The sequence below is a fragment of the Rhagoletis pomonella genome, unplaced genomic scaffold (genome assembly GCF_013731165.1).
Source record: "Rhagoletis pomonella isolate Grant_MI unplaced genomic scaffold, Rhpom_1.0 Rhpom_scaffold_00011, whole genome shotgun sequence".
Lineage (NCBI taxonomy): Eukaryota > Metazoa > Arthropoda > Insecta > Diptera > Tephritidae > Rhagoletis > Rhagoletis pomonella.
This window is the reverse complement of record NW_023458565.1, coordinates 25,360,517-25,375,058: the sequence shown is the minus strand read 5'-3', so window position 1 is coordinate 25,375,058 and position 14,542 is coordinate 25,360,517. Positions and strand designations below refer to the sequence as shown.

At 34.2% G+C, this 14,542-nt stretch overlaps 1 protein-coding gene across 1 annotated transcript; it reads left to right on the top strand.

Annotated features, from left to right (window-relative positions):
- The first annotated feature begins 5,639 nt into the window (after window positions 1-5,639).
- On the top strand, window positions 5,640-5,987 carry LOC118747234. The gene has a single exon (XM_036481222.1). The coding sequence runs from the start codon at window positions 5,640-5,642 to the stop codon at window positions 5,985-5,987; it is 348 nt and encodes a 115-aa protein (XP_036337115.1).
- The last annotated feature ends 8,555 nt before the right edge of the window (window positions 5,988-14,542 follow it).

Below are 14,542 nucleotides of genomic sequence, written 5' to 3'. Positions count from 1 at the left end.
ACCTGTTTTTTGTTTAAATTTCTGCTTTCATAGAGAACACCTTGTTGATTTTATTGAAAGGATTAGCTCACTAAAAACAAGAATGATTATTTCTCGAAAAAAAACCCCATAGAGATATCCTCTAATTTTTGTTCTAGTTTATTCGATGATTTTCGCGCTGTGTAGCCATCATCCAACGAATAAAAGTAATAATTCTTTCGATTTGATTCCCTAATTATCTCAGTGGTGAGAAAAGTGCTGAAGCAAATTCTTAAATCTTTAAATCATCAATGGGAAAGGTAGGGAAATTAGGAAAATAGTTAACTCTCATTTAAATATATGTATGTATGTATGTATGTATATGTTTTGGTTATAAGCTAATATGCTGACTTTTACTCATACATGTACACACATATGTACGTGCATATGTATATGCATACATTTATGTATACATATATTTTTTAACACAATATACATACATACATATCTCTTAGTTGCGCTACAACTGTAAAAACCAGTCACCGCAAAGAGCAAAGGTAACAACTGCCGGTCAGGGTAATACTTTGCTTAAGTCATAAAAGTCAAAAGCCAGCTACTAAAATAGAAATACGTATAATTATTTATAAGTTTATATGTATGTATGTATGTATGTGTAAAAAACTTTTAAGCCTTTTACTTACATTAGTGTGAAAATTTTCAATGACTAAAAGCCAGACATTCAAGCATTGAAGCACATTTGGCATATTAATCTTTTCTTCACCAGCATTATTCCAACATACTCAACACATACATACATACATACATATATTTATTTATTAATAACAGCATATTTACGATGTTTTCATCTAAGTAATTTTTTATGTTTTCTATGCAAATCTATGCGCTTTAGTTATTCCATTTATGCGCTAGACGCCCTTTCCTATTCATTTTTTTCTTGTTCGTCATATTTTCTTTTTTCTACACATGTAATTCTCTTCCTAGGTAGATAAATGTTTACGGCAAGAAATATCCACATCAGTGAAAGTTTCTCAGGCACATTTAGCTTTTATGATTATTTGTTCGGCCAGCTGTTGGATTATTTGTTAAGATAGACATTAATTTCAGCCTAAATGCAGATGCATATATACATACATTGTATCTGTATACATACTCGTATATATGTAGATTTGTATGTGTTACCACATGCCTCTGCACATGGGGCGTTTCATACCAAAACGGACGGGTTCACACTTCATGCGTTTCAAAATTTTCGGGTTGATGCATAAATATATTTAATAAATAAATATGAAGTTTCAGCTTGGTCCATACATTTTTAAAAACTTTACAGCACAAAAATAACAACAAATCGACTTAATAGTTTTCCAGATATCTCGATAACGGGGCGAGGAAAAAATTTGGAAAAAACTCACACATACACACATCGAAATACTCTATGAAAATAAATATTTTTAAAATTTGTTTTTTCTTGAAAAATTTTTCACATACAAATTTTTTGGTAAAAAAAAAATGTTTTTTAATATATCTCTTCTATACAAAAACTCGCAATGGTAGCTCTGAGTATTGCGCAATATTTAAGTATAGCATTATGGGGTGCACTCTACAATAATTTGAGTTATGAACTTTTTTTTACACCGAAGTTGAGTAAAATGCGTACATTACAAATTTAGAAATTTTTTAATTTTCTTTAGAGCTGTTTTGAGTTTTGTAGCCCATTATCTTACTAATATAATAAAGTGCATGTTTTAAGCGATTGCCAAATTGGCTTTTTGTAACTTTTTATTTTTCGAATTGTTTTAATTTTTGGTTTTCGCAGTTTGTGCACTGAGGAAATAGAAAAATGTTGAATATTTATGGATATTTTTTCCAGAAGCTACGCATATAATCAAAAAATTTCTTAATAAACTTTCGAAGTAAAATTTTTGGAAAAATGCGATCACATGTTTATTTTGCTACGCCACTTTGATTTCTTGAAATTGATGAAATACGCTTTCAATTGCACCATCGCATGCGCCTTTAGGTTTAAATTAATTTTCGGAAGCATATGTAGATGAATGCCCCAAATATATTTATATTGAACATTTTCTAAACCTACTTCTTGCTACAGGTTAAATCGTAACTTCTTGAGATGAATTCAAAAATTTGTTTATCATAGTAGTTCATGTACTTAATAAATGTTTTTGTGATACATATAAGAGATAAGATTTCACAAAAGGTTTCACAAAATGTTTTTTTTTTCAATTTTTTTTGCGATTTTTAATGATTTATATATTTTATATTGAATTTATTTTTGTACACTCGGTACCTCCTGAGAGATTTTTTTAAGATTTTCGAGTTCTTTTCGAAATTTTTGGACTTTTCGAGATGTTCATGGAACTTTGCAAAATGAGGCTCACACATAGTAATATACATATGTACACAACACCCTACACTAAATTTTAAATTTTCTACATTTGAAATGAACTTCTCTGGCCTGTTGCGTTAATTAATTTAAATTATATTTATTTACAAGAAAAATTGCCCTAACCATTTTTATTCAATACAAATTTCTATCCCTTCCCACTCCTTTCCTCTACCGCCTCTCTCTAAGCTCGTGACCGTATTTCACCTTTGCGTGGACTAAGTAGTCTTAGCCGCCCCCGCGGTGTGCTGCTTCGTTACAAACTGCATAGACTCGATCTGTTTGCGCAGCTTCTCTTTGAAAATGATTTCTCGATTTATGACTTGTAAGTCGTTCGTACTACATTGCTGTATGTGCTGTATGCTGTCCGAGATGAGTCGCGTCGTCAAATTTACTTTCGATTTTCTCAAAAGCAATGGCTTTTGCGTTGAACGTCGCAATTCCTCCAAATGCATAAATAGTTGGTAAGTGATTGAGATGTTGTTGCTGGCATTTTTGTGACGTTTACTATCCATGGCCAAGATTGATTGCGCTTTGAACGTTTATGGTGGTAGACCAATAGTTAAAGTATTGATTCTCCTTTTTTCTGCCTCTTGCAGTTGATACTTGGCTTAGAATGTTGTGTGTGAGTGAGTGGATAGAGAATTTATAGTTTCTTGGGTTGTCAGGTGAAAAAAAAATTTTAATTAAGCTCATCTACCTGAGGGCTCAGGCATCTAAAGGACACGTTAGCGATGATTTAAGGTTACGTTCGAAGTGATTTACAATACAGGTGATATACTATGTTTATAAACAAAGGTATTTCAAAACAAAATACATAAGACAGGTAAGCTTAGGCGCTAAAAAAGGTGGTTAGAGTTGTTTAGTAGCTTTGCGCCTTAATTGAAGTTTCATGCGTATACACACAGAAATATATGTAAGTTTGTGTATGTAACACTCAAGAATCCGACGATATCGCCTAAAGTGGTTATAGCGCCATCAGTGCAAGATTTACTAGCAAAAACTTCTAAATGCTAGAAATATTTTTAAAGTCCTATATCTTTTACTTTAATTAGCTTGGAAGTTATTACTAAAGCTTTGCTGTGACAAGGTTCGTTGTTTAAAGCATACCTAATAAAAATGGCAGCATTTCATACAAAGCGGAAAATTTTTAAATATTTTAAGGAAATAAATCTTCTAGCTGCAATTTTTCGATGAATGGATTGATTACATAATGCAACGATGTTTTTGGGGGCGAAAGAACTCCAACTCAGAATGCAAGACCAGACCCATAAAGTAAAACCTCTAAATCTTAGGGCATTCTCAGGTCAAACTTCCTTTGCTTGGTTATATTATTAAGTTAGAAATTTTTTGGCTCGAGTGTTTTTAAGATAATTGAAAAAGGGTTAAAAGTCATATCATAGCGAAATATGTAGTACGGCTAGATATAGTAAACCCATTATTTCTCTCACGAAATAGTCGTTCTGACCCCTTTTTTGAAAAGTGTCAATAAAATGGCACTCGGGTGGTCGCTCAAGGGTTAAAATGTTTTAGAAAATTATTCGCCGGAAGTTTCGCCAGGGATACTCGCAGACAAAATCTTTATACAGAAAAAAAATATAAAAAATAAAAATTTTTCCCTTTAAAATATGCATCAACATTTTGCAATCTTTTAATAGTATTTAACTACATTGCGAATGAACACAGCTGGTACCCAATTTTTGTGTACACCTAAAAAATAAGAATATAATTTTTTTCGGTAGAGAACAATCCTCCTAATTTTGGGCCACCCTGGCGTACAGGCTCATTATTCAATTATTTATAGAACTGCGTTTTGCCATTAGTCGAAAGAACAAAAAATTAGTTTATTGCCGAAGCCGGGATCTATTCCGCAATACTCCTGGCTACGCCACTGGAGCAATATCCTTAGACGCGGTGGCCTATTTCGAGACACACAAATACATATAGTGGGAAAAATCATAATTTAATTAGAAACTTCTCAATAGCTAAAACCAATACCTTTATTTATGCAGAAAAGATACTAATATTTCAGTCTTAATTTCGGTAGTGAAATTTTGCATTCTATTCCGAGTACTAAGCATTTATATGGGACTAAATTTTTATGAATTTTTGCTACTTCTCAGAATTTTTTTTAAGTAGTACCTACATAGGCTGCGCCTTTCATCGCTCACATATATTTTTTACTAGAAAGATGTTTGAAAGTACAGTTAATATAAATTACTGGTTTGCTTTCATATGACAGTACTCATTCTCAAACACACACATACATACATATGTACATACTTATATATATTCATACATATTTGCATATGTTATTTTTTACCTACATATCCGGGGAAACCCCAATGCGATCTTGGCTTTGTTATTGTTAGTCATTCTCAGCGTACGTAAAATATTTTACCGGGATTTAATTGTCATAGTATTGTTTAAATATTTACTTCAATTGCCGTGTAAGTGTCTCAAACCATTAAGGCCTGCTAGCCGACAGGTCTACAAAGAAACGCATAAATGAAAGAAACATATATTTTCTCTACACACACACATACATAGGTGCATTCCAAGCCCCTCCGCATACCAGTGGCCACAAACCAAAACAAAACAATGCTGCACGTTGACATCACTTCCGAATGCCGTTTAATCCGCGCAAACTCGCGTCTAGACATGCCTGGCCGTTGTCCATTCTTTAGATGGCGACACGGCGCTGCTGATGACTATTTTCCCAGAAACGTCATACATTCACGCACTCAACCTTTTGTTCGACTAACATGCTTTTCCTTAGCATAGCTGTCAATGCGCTCCAGAAACGCCCCGCGTAAAGGCAGCGGCGGAAAAAGGCAGCATGGATGCGCGCGGCGGCCGTTAGCTATGTGCGGACGCGAATTGCGCGGGTGACTTTAACACCGCGGAAAAACTCGCAGGTGTGCAGCGTTGAATGTATGCCACCAGGTAAGCGAGTGTGTTAGAAAAATAGCAAAAGGGCGACTGCCTGCCGCCAGGCAAAAGAGAGCGGGCGCAAGCGCGCCAGGCGGTCAATGCCACTATAAAAGCGCGCAGCATGCAAACAATGACGCATCATTCGTGCATTAGCACCTCGAGCGTGTATGTTTACTGCTCTGCAACGTTTGGCGCAGTTGTTAAATAAATAAATAAATATTGCTATTTAAAGTTGTTAAGTGTTTTGGCACAGCGAAGTAAAGCAACTTTTATTGCGGTACTACTTTCGCCTTTCTAAACTACGTCTACGCATCACTCCAAAGAAAAAATGGGTTCATTAGGCCACGCAAACGTACTCACCAACAACTTCAGCAACTGCAGCAAAAGGAACACATCAGTACACTATAAGCTATTCATATACCAGGAAGAGTTGCGCCGACGCAATGCACGGCAAATACGCATCGCCAAATCGAAGATCTCGCTAACCGACTCGCTGATCACTGAGAATGTGCAGCACTTGCATGATTGCAGCCTCGAAGATTTGCGTATCATCAGCCGCGAAATGTCATTCAAGAAGCATTTGCAAAAGCAAGTCTCGCGCTATTCCAAGCTCACCGCATTGGGTGTGAATATCGATCTGCATCTACAAAGAAGCCCAACAACTACAACGTTATGAGAGAAGTTTTGTTGTTTGCATGTGTGTGTGTGTGTGTGTGTACGTTTCTGAATAGTTCTAAGTTATGGTAAACTGTACTTGAGTTAAGCTATTTAGTACCCCTGTGACTATTTGTGTAATTTAATAGTACTTTGTAAATTAATTCATCACATAGCTTAGGTGCATTAGGTTAAGCGTAATTTGTTGTCTATTAAGTAATAATGATTTGTAATAATAAACTTAATAACTAATTGCTTGTATCAAGTTTTAAACCCAATTTTGCCTTTGACTTTTTCACATGCCATATCGATTTCATAGTTATAACCTCAGAGTTAGAGAACATTGCTTACAGCATACACAGAGGGAAAAGTTAATCCGGATTAACAGCGCAGTTGTTCTGATCGAAATTGTACCCTTAATCAAACTCTAAAAAATTAAATGAAACTGAAATAATTATGTGAAATAACGTAAAGAACTTAGTAAAACATACGGTGGCGAAAATATAAATAGGGAAGAGATATTTAAGCATTATTAGGCTATTTCGCTTTCGTTTATTATTTTTTTATGAAAATGTAGCTCATTATCTAACAAAAACCATGAAAGTCAAAATTTTAAACTTTTTACAAAAATTAGCAAAATTCGAAAAGGTTTCATCAAAAGTTTGAGATTAGATTTCTTAGAAGCTAGGTGGGACTTACCGTTAGTTTTGATCGACATTTGTTGAAATTTGTCGAATTTTTATACAAAAAAAAAATTTGATTTACGTGGTTTTTATAGTAAGATGCATATTCTTTCCTAAAAAAATTATAAATTTTTTTTTAAACAAAGAAAAGGAGTCAAAATTTGTTTGATTTTTTATTTTAATAAAAATGTTTTTTTTTTCTAATTACACGGAGTGGATATTGTATCTGAATCCTACTAAGTTGTGGTGCACAGTTCTGGCCACTCGGCTACCGAGGACGCCAAACTCGTTTTATTTGCTTCCTAACTTATTTACTCAGAGAGAGTAGAATGCAGAGAGCATGAAACTAGTCACCATACTCATTTAAATAAATTGGTATTCAGTTTCAATTGTATTACTATCAGCATTAGTTTGGTGCCTGCAATACCTCCAGGCTAAACTAGCACTGAGTTTTGGCCAGTGTTGTCATCGAAAATGCTCCCATGCCGAAGTTTGATTATTAACTCTAACTGCAGTTAATTCCAGAGATAATTCTGAATTAACGGATTGATCCGGATCAACGCAGCACCGTCTGGCTATGCTTTTGTTCTTGTAACTAGCGTAGATGATGATTTAGATTTGAGTTAATGAGCTCTAGATCAATAACTTTTTGAGAGAAAATTGTTTAATCAACAATTTTTTTGAGCTTGAGGCCGTTTCTAATGAAAAACTGTTGTGGAAAAACAACAACATACGCAAGGTAGAAGTTATACGGGTAGCTGCTATTTTGGAGATCACCACATCTCCTCATCAGACTTCTTCGCCGCGGTCACTGGGTTATGAACCAGCGGCTTCGGATTACAAAGCTCCTACCATCAGGGTCATCCTGGCTAAGATAATAAAAAGTCTTTCGTAAGGCAAATGAAAGATATATGGCAAGATAGTTCGAAGTACTTTTGTTATTCTAGCACAAAAGTCTTAGAAAAAGAGCACTAAAATTCAAATTTATAGTGAGAGAATGCATTTTTAGACCATTTAGCTCGTATCGCTCCAACTGGAGGAGAGGATTTTTTTTTTTGCTTCTCAATTAAATTTTTTCTCTTTTTTGAGTTAATTTTCTTTTAATTTTGAGATTGCATTGTTTTAAAAATGAAAATATATATTTTTTATTTCGTTTATTTTTTACTCTGATTTTTTGTATTTTTTCTTTATCAATTAAATCGTTTTTTTTTTTATTTGTAGAATAGAAAAGAAAGATTTTAAAAAGAAGAATATTTATTTATTTCAATCAATTTTTAGGAACCTATTTTTTTTTAAATATTTTTCTCCTTTCCTTAGCTAAATTTTCTTTAAATTTTTACATTTTATGGTTTGTACAAGAAAGATATTTTTTAATTTTTATTTAACTTTTGGAAACTTATTTTATTCACTATTTTTCTTTTTTTAATTTCAATTTTATAAGCTAAGTTTTGGATTTTCTTGTTTTAAAATAAAAAATATATATAAATTATTTTTTAGGATCTTATTTATTATTTTATCTTTACTTTTTAGAATTTGTTTTAAAATTAAATATGTTTTTTAAATTTGGTTTTTAATTTTTAAGTATTATTTTCTTCCTTTCTACTTATTTTTTTCTTTTTCTTATTTAATTTTTAGATTTTATTGTTGTAAAAATCAAAGTGATATTTTTTTAATTTCATTTAATTAGCAAAAATATTTTTATTTATTATTGCTTTATTTTAATTTTAAAACGTATTGCTAAAAGGCTAACAGCGTAACCTCCACGTTGGAAGTTCCTTCAATTAATATTTCGAAAGGCAGTGAAGACCTTTAAAGATAGTTGCCAGAATTGACAATTGTCTTACGAAAGACTTTTGTCATTAGAAACGACCTCTAGCTCAATAAAATTGTTAAATATAATTGTTATAAAAATAGCAAAAAAAAATATATTTAATTTTCGCTTGTATTAACGGTCAGACGATTGGGCAATTTCCCAAAATTTGGTACAAACTCGTAGCCCAATAGGGCGATGAAAAAATACTGGACTTTGTCCCAATCATGAAAAAAAGTTTTACATACGTCAATTAAATTTCCGACTGAGTTTGTATGTATTGAACTGTTCATGTGACAACTAAAAATTCATGCCAATTTTTATTTATAGAATATCTTTCACTGCATTCCACCTGTATCGCGAAATACTGCGCTAATTACTGCCATTTCTTGTGAGAATGTAAAGTCCACATGTCTTGGCCACATTTATAGCAAATACTTAGTATAGTGTGCTACATATGAACAAATACATTTTTTAAAACATATTTATGTATGTATGTACATATATAATATGCATGTACTGGTCGCACAAAAATAAATAGAAATTTATTTGCAGATAATGACATACATAAAATGTAGGAGTGGAAATTCCTGTTCTTATCGCATTGCCGCCACATTTAACAAGCCAAACCAGCCAACCAACCAAACCAAACCAAGAAGTAAAGACATCCGTCAGGCAATCGAATGCTAAAGAGTTGGTCATAAATGCCATCGAGAAATGGCAAACAAGCCAAATAACCGGTAAAGTGTTTGAAGCGTTTTATTTACTTAGATGGCTAGCGTGGTCCATAAATAGCACAATGTACTGCATCTACATATGCATTGCATATGCATGTGCATATATGCATGCATACAAACGTACATAAATAGGTGTGGCTGTTGAAGATTAAACGGAAAAAGATTTCTCGCATATTAAGAGACAGCATTTTAATCTTAATTTTAAACTTCTTTGTAGTTATATGCATAGCCAGCAAGCCATGTTGTCAGTAACAGATATGGTCCTACTCATTCCGTATTGTTATTTATGACAGTGTAATAAAATGATCACCTTTATTCTTTGATTTGCGAAAATTGTTGTGCATTATGAAATTAATAACCGTTATACATATATCAAGATTTTTATTTTTAAATCATAGCATTTTTTGATTTTTTTTTTCGATCAAGAACAATATGTATTTTTTTCGTTCAAATTGAATTTTTATTTTGGATTATTTTTTCGATGAAAACTATCGTTATTTTGGATTTTATTTGTTTAGGATAATTTGTAACCGCTATAATGGAGAATGTGTTTCATGACAGATGTAAATATTTTATGATCTAAAAAATAAATCTGAATCAACGGTTATAATATGGTAGAAAAAATAAAAATCAAAAAATAACGATACAAAATTTATCGAAAAAATAAAAATCCAAAATAACGATTATTTTTGATCGCAAAAAAATCATAAAAAAGCTGTTAAATTTTATTGGAAAAATAAGAATGCAATTTTAAAATCGCTCAGACATAGACAAGGTTTGTTGCACATTTCTATGAAGGGGAAAAAGTCCGTTGCGAACTCCTAAATCAATGAGCATTCTATTGGATAAACAAGAATGCAAAATTAATACAGACATACAAAAATTGGGTAATATTTTTCACATAGTCTGTACAGGGTCTGCGTTCATCATTCGATGAAATTTTAAACACTCCGCTGCTCCAAACCTCAATCAAAAGCACCATCTCGGGGAGAGAACGAAATCTTGGGGAGTAGTGAAAGTCCATAGTCTGCCCAAAATGTGCCTTCCATTAATTCTGAAGCGCTGCAGAAGCGTGGGTACATTTATCTGAAAAGCAAGTCCGACGGCCAAGTGACCCTGTTCAGAGTTCAGAGTTTATCGGCCGTCCTACCGATTTACCCAACCAATGCCAGAAGTTAGGTGCCTAAGTTGCGAAATAACTGGAGGAAGATATATCTGAAAATGCGGATACCTCCACAATTATAAAAGAATAATGTGCTTCCTCGAGCGTGCCACATCAATCTTCACCACTTGAATATGGCATCTTCATATCCCTTAAGGCACCAGGAGCAAAGCGGTGCTGATATAGTACATACATATATATGTATCACAGGAGCCGCGACAAAGCGACAATGCATGAAAACTGTCTTAGAAGAGCCTCTTACAGAACGTGAAAAGCACAGCCGTGATTTTTAATGCAGACAATTGTAGGAAACCTTTTCAGAAAATTTAACTTAACAGAGCAAAAAAGTTATGAGCTATCGCTTCCACAAAATGTTTATTGATTGATTGGCCTGAATAGAAAAAGGTTACTCAACGATTTCATTATACTTCAATTTCATTTACAACTAAGCCCAGTAATGGCATACAGTTGGCAACACCAAACGAATGCAATACCACTGAGAAGCAGTAAAAGTGCAGCATTCTGTTACAAACAAAGACGATCGACGAGATGCAAAAACACAAAACCAAAACCCTAAAGCAACCACAATGACAATGGAGCCAACAGCAGCAGCAGCACTAGCAACAACAGCAAAAGTGCATTGCAGCAAATGCAACAATACAGCAATGTGCAATAACAACAACAAGGCAGTAACAGATGCCGCTGTGGGTAAATACCAATTTCGGGTGAGTGGAGACCGGCAATGGAGCAGTCGAGCTGGTGGCAAAGCAAACTGCAAACTGCAAACTGTAGACTGCGGACTCCAGACTGTAAATGGCAAACACAGTGTAAAGGCAGCAGAGTGCTCACGCGGCCAATTCCCACGAATCGTGATTTGTGTTCGTTCGTGTTGATAGTTGTCGTTTGTGGCAATGTTGTTGTTTTGCTATTTGTTGATGTTGCTGTTGTTATTGTTATTGCTATTGCTATTGGTTTTGTTTTTGTTGTTGTTATGATGCTGCATTTTTATTGCTTGTGTTATTGTGTTGTTGGATGTTGGTTATTGTTTGAATTTTTTTTTTGTCTGCTATTCGCTAAGTTCCTCTAAGCTATGTAACGCAAATACGCAGTGATGTGTGTATGTTTGTTGTTGTTTGTTCTTGTTGCTGCTCTGTTTTTTTCGTGTTGGGTTGCCTTTGTCCTTCTCGTTTTTTTTTTGTTGTTGAAGTTGTCTATATTGGTAAATTTTTTGTATAAAAGAAAAAACAGAATATGCTTGGCATTTTTCTCAGCGCCAGCAACTTCACCAATACCGCCATCTTTTCGCCGTTGCATCCCATTCAGGGGTCGCTTAGCACCACTACAGCACCATTTGTGCGCTTCTGACATTAAGTTGAGTTGCCTGTCTCTTCAACAAATCGATAAAGGCTTGCCATTACAAGAATGTTGCTTAAAGTTCAATTGTGTACAAGTGCGCACCGAGTGACTCGCAAAAATTTGTTAACGGGTTTCTTTTATTTTTGAATTGTTTTTGCATACAAGTGAAGCTTCTATATAAACCAAAAATGTATCGAGGAGCTGGGTGCGGCTTTAATCATTTTTAAAATAAAATACCACGAAAATTGCCGTAACACCGAATTTCCTGTAAATACGTGTGGATGTATGCGTGTGTGTTAGTTTGTATGGCTACCCTGCTGAAAAAGATATCAATTGATAAAAAAAATTACCAATTTGTTTAGATTTTTTGTGGAATTTCCATTAAATATATAACTTTTAGTTAAGTTGAAACTAAATGAAAGTACGTGCTTCACTGCTCGCTAAAAGTTTATAAGAAATAAAATATGTAGATTAAAGATAAGATTTATTTTCGATTTATGAAACATACTTTATTTTTTTTTTTTTGAATTGGGGTGCTATTTAATATATTTTCAAAGGTATTTAATGCTGTAAATGTAATTTATAATCTTATAACTCAACTCTATTTATCGCGCACTTCCTTCAAAGCTGTATTAACCTTATCTTATCAAATTTTTCAAGTAGGTGGCAACCCGCTACAAAAATATTTTCATCAGTAAACTTTGTTAAAGCTCTCTAGTTTGATACCCGCATTGTAATATTTCTTTCTATCAATTTAAGTATTGAATACAATATTTTTAAACAGCTGGCAACGCTCCTCAAAAATATTTTTGCCAGTAAACTTTCCTAAACCTCTTCAGTTTTATATCCATATTGCAATATTTAGTTTATCTTATCAATTTAGTCAAATTAAGTTTACAAACAGGTGGCAATTTTTAGCTGTGAGCCTTCTTAAACCTCTTTCCTTAGACAGCCATTTTGCAATAGTTACTTTATCTTATCAATTTATTTAAACTGCAATTTTCAAACAGGTGGCAACACCTCAATTATTTTATTTATTTTTAGTTAGACCTTTAGCAATACATCGGTGAAAACTGCATGCAATTCCAACTATTAGTTTTCGAGTGATGTACTTACAAACATACATAGAGACAGAAAGATATTTTAAAAATTGTTGTTTTGGCTCCTGTTGCTTTAATAAAGACCCCTCATATTAATTTTTCTTTAATATGTCTAATGTACAGACATCGGCCTGTTACAATTTTATTATTAAACCAATTTTTAGTTTGGTGTCCTTGTTTAGTGGAGCGCGCTGTGCGTATAGTGTAACCAGCTGAAAAAAATATAAAGAGCTACCATAATTTGAATCAGCGGCTCATTTCGCACTACTCCTACTTTTTCTCTTAACACAACGCCAAACGTTGAGCCCACAGATCAGTCGCGAGCAAAATATATCTTTAAGGGAATCCTTTTAAAGCTTCAGTATATATATACATATATTTTTTTACGTACACTAAAAGCTCTCTTTAATCGTCGCTTCCCAAGATACAGCAAACAAATCCACTTTGCCCGCCATTCGATTCAGCTAAAAGTTTATTTCGAACTTTAGGCACTTTGCGGTTCCTCGAAGCTATGAGCGCATCACGGCTACTGCACAACGATACTGCGTCCGAGTGGATCTTGACCATGCTTCATCTCTATATATCTCTTCAGATGGGTCTAAACGGGAATCAAGCGAGCTTTTTCGCAGCTGAAACATAAATTAATGGAAGGCGTTGCCTCCCAAGGCTCTACGAAAAAGCCTCCATAAACCTCAAGTTTAGGCCTGCAAATTACTCTGGTGTTTCCAAGTGAAAGCATTTGAGGTCAGATTTAGTGAAAATAAGTGTATTGTCATCTCAGTGACTGCTGCTCAAAAGTCATTGAGTTCACGATTTCTATGTGCCTCTGGCATCATATAAACCGGGGACGGCGTTTCGAGCTCTAGTGTGGGGTTTATCTGATCATTAACCAGTTGGAATGCTCAACATCAGACTTTCTGCGACTTGCGGCGTCTATCCAACTTATGTTTATATATTATCCAGTCACAAATATTCACACGTAAATAACCAACACCCTTACAGTTAACATTATCCAGGCCATATCTCAAACTCAGCAGCCGAACCACTTTTACTTGTGGCATTTTGAGAACTCGCACTGAATCTGCTAATTAAACTTAATAGAATTATCGCTGTATGCTATACAAAAGCCTTTCCTACATCATCTGGGCGCAACTTATTGTCTCTATTCGCTGGAGGTCTTTACGTCCCTTGCATGACGAGTTTCATGACGTCTTCAAAATTGATATAGGGCCAGAATTCAGTGATGTTCTCTTACTAGTTATCGCACTCCCATCTTCCACCATCGATTCCACCGTAAGTGAATAACTCAGTGAGAGGGAAGACCAGTATGTTTGCATGTATTTATATAAAAAAAATATATATATATATTTATTCGATCAAAAATTGTGGGTAGGCACTGTGGTCAATGGTAACCACGGTAACAGATGGTTGTAAGCCAGAATGCATCAGACTAGGCCGAGCATACTTTGAAGTCCCATCGAATTATAACTTAAGAAATTTTTATTACATGGCGGTTGAGAAGTGTATGTGCAAAAATTTCTTAATTTGCATGACGGAAATGTTTGCACATGCAGCAGTGCATAGCATGCATTTAGGCGCCCGGTGTTAGCAGTCGCGCCTAAACAGTAAGAAATTGGATCATAGTTTCGCTCAGTAATGACTGCGAAGCATCGAAGGTCAGCAGCTGGGCAAAATTCATATTGTTCACAGACTCAAAGGGTCTAGCTAC

Bases quoted from the DNA above. Each gene is read 5' to 3' on its own strand.
- LOC118747234 (XM_036481222.1), top strand. From the start codon at position 5,640: ATGGGTTCATTAGGCCACGCAAACGTACTCACCAACAACTTCAGCAAC.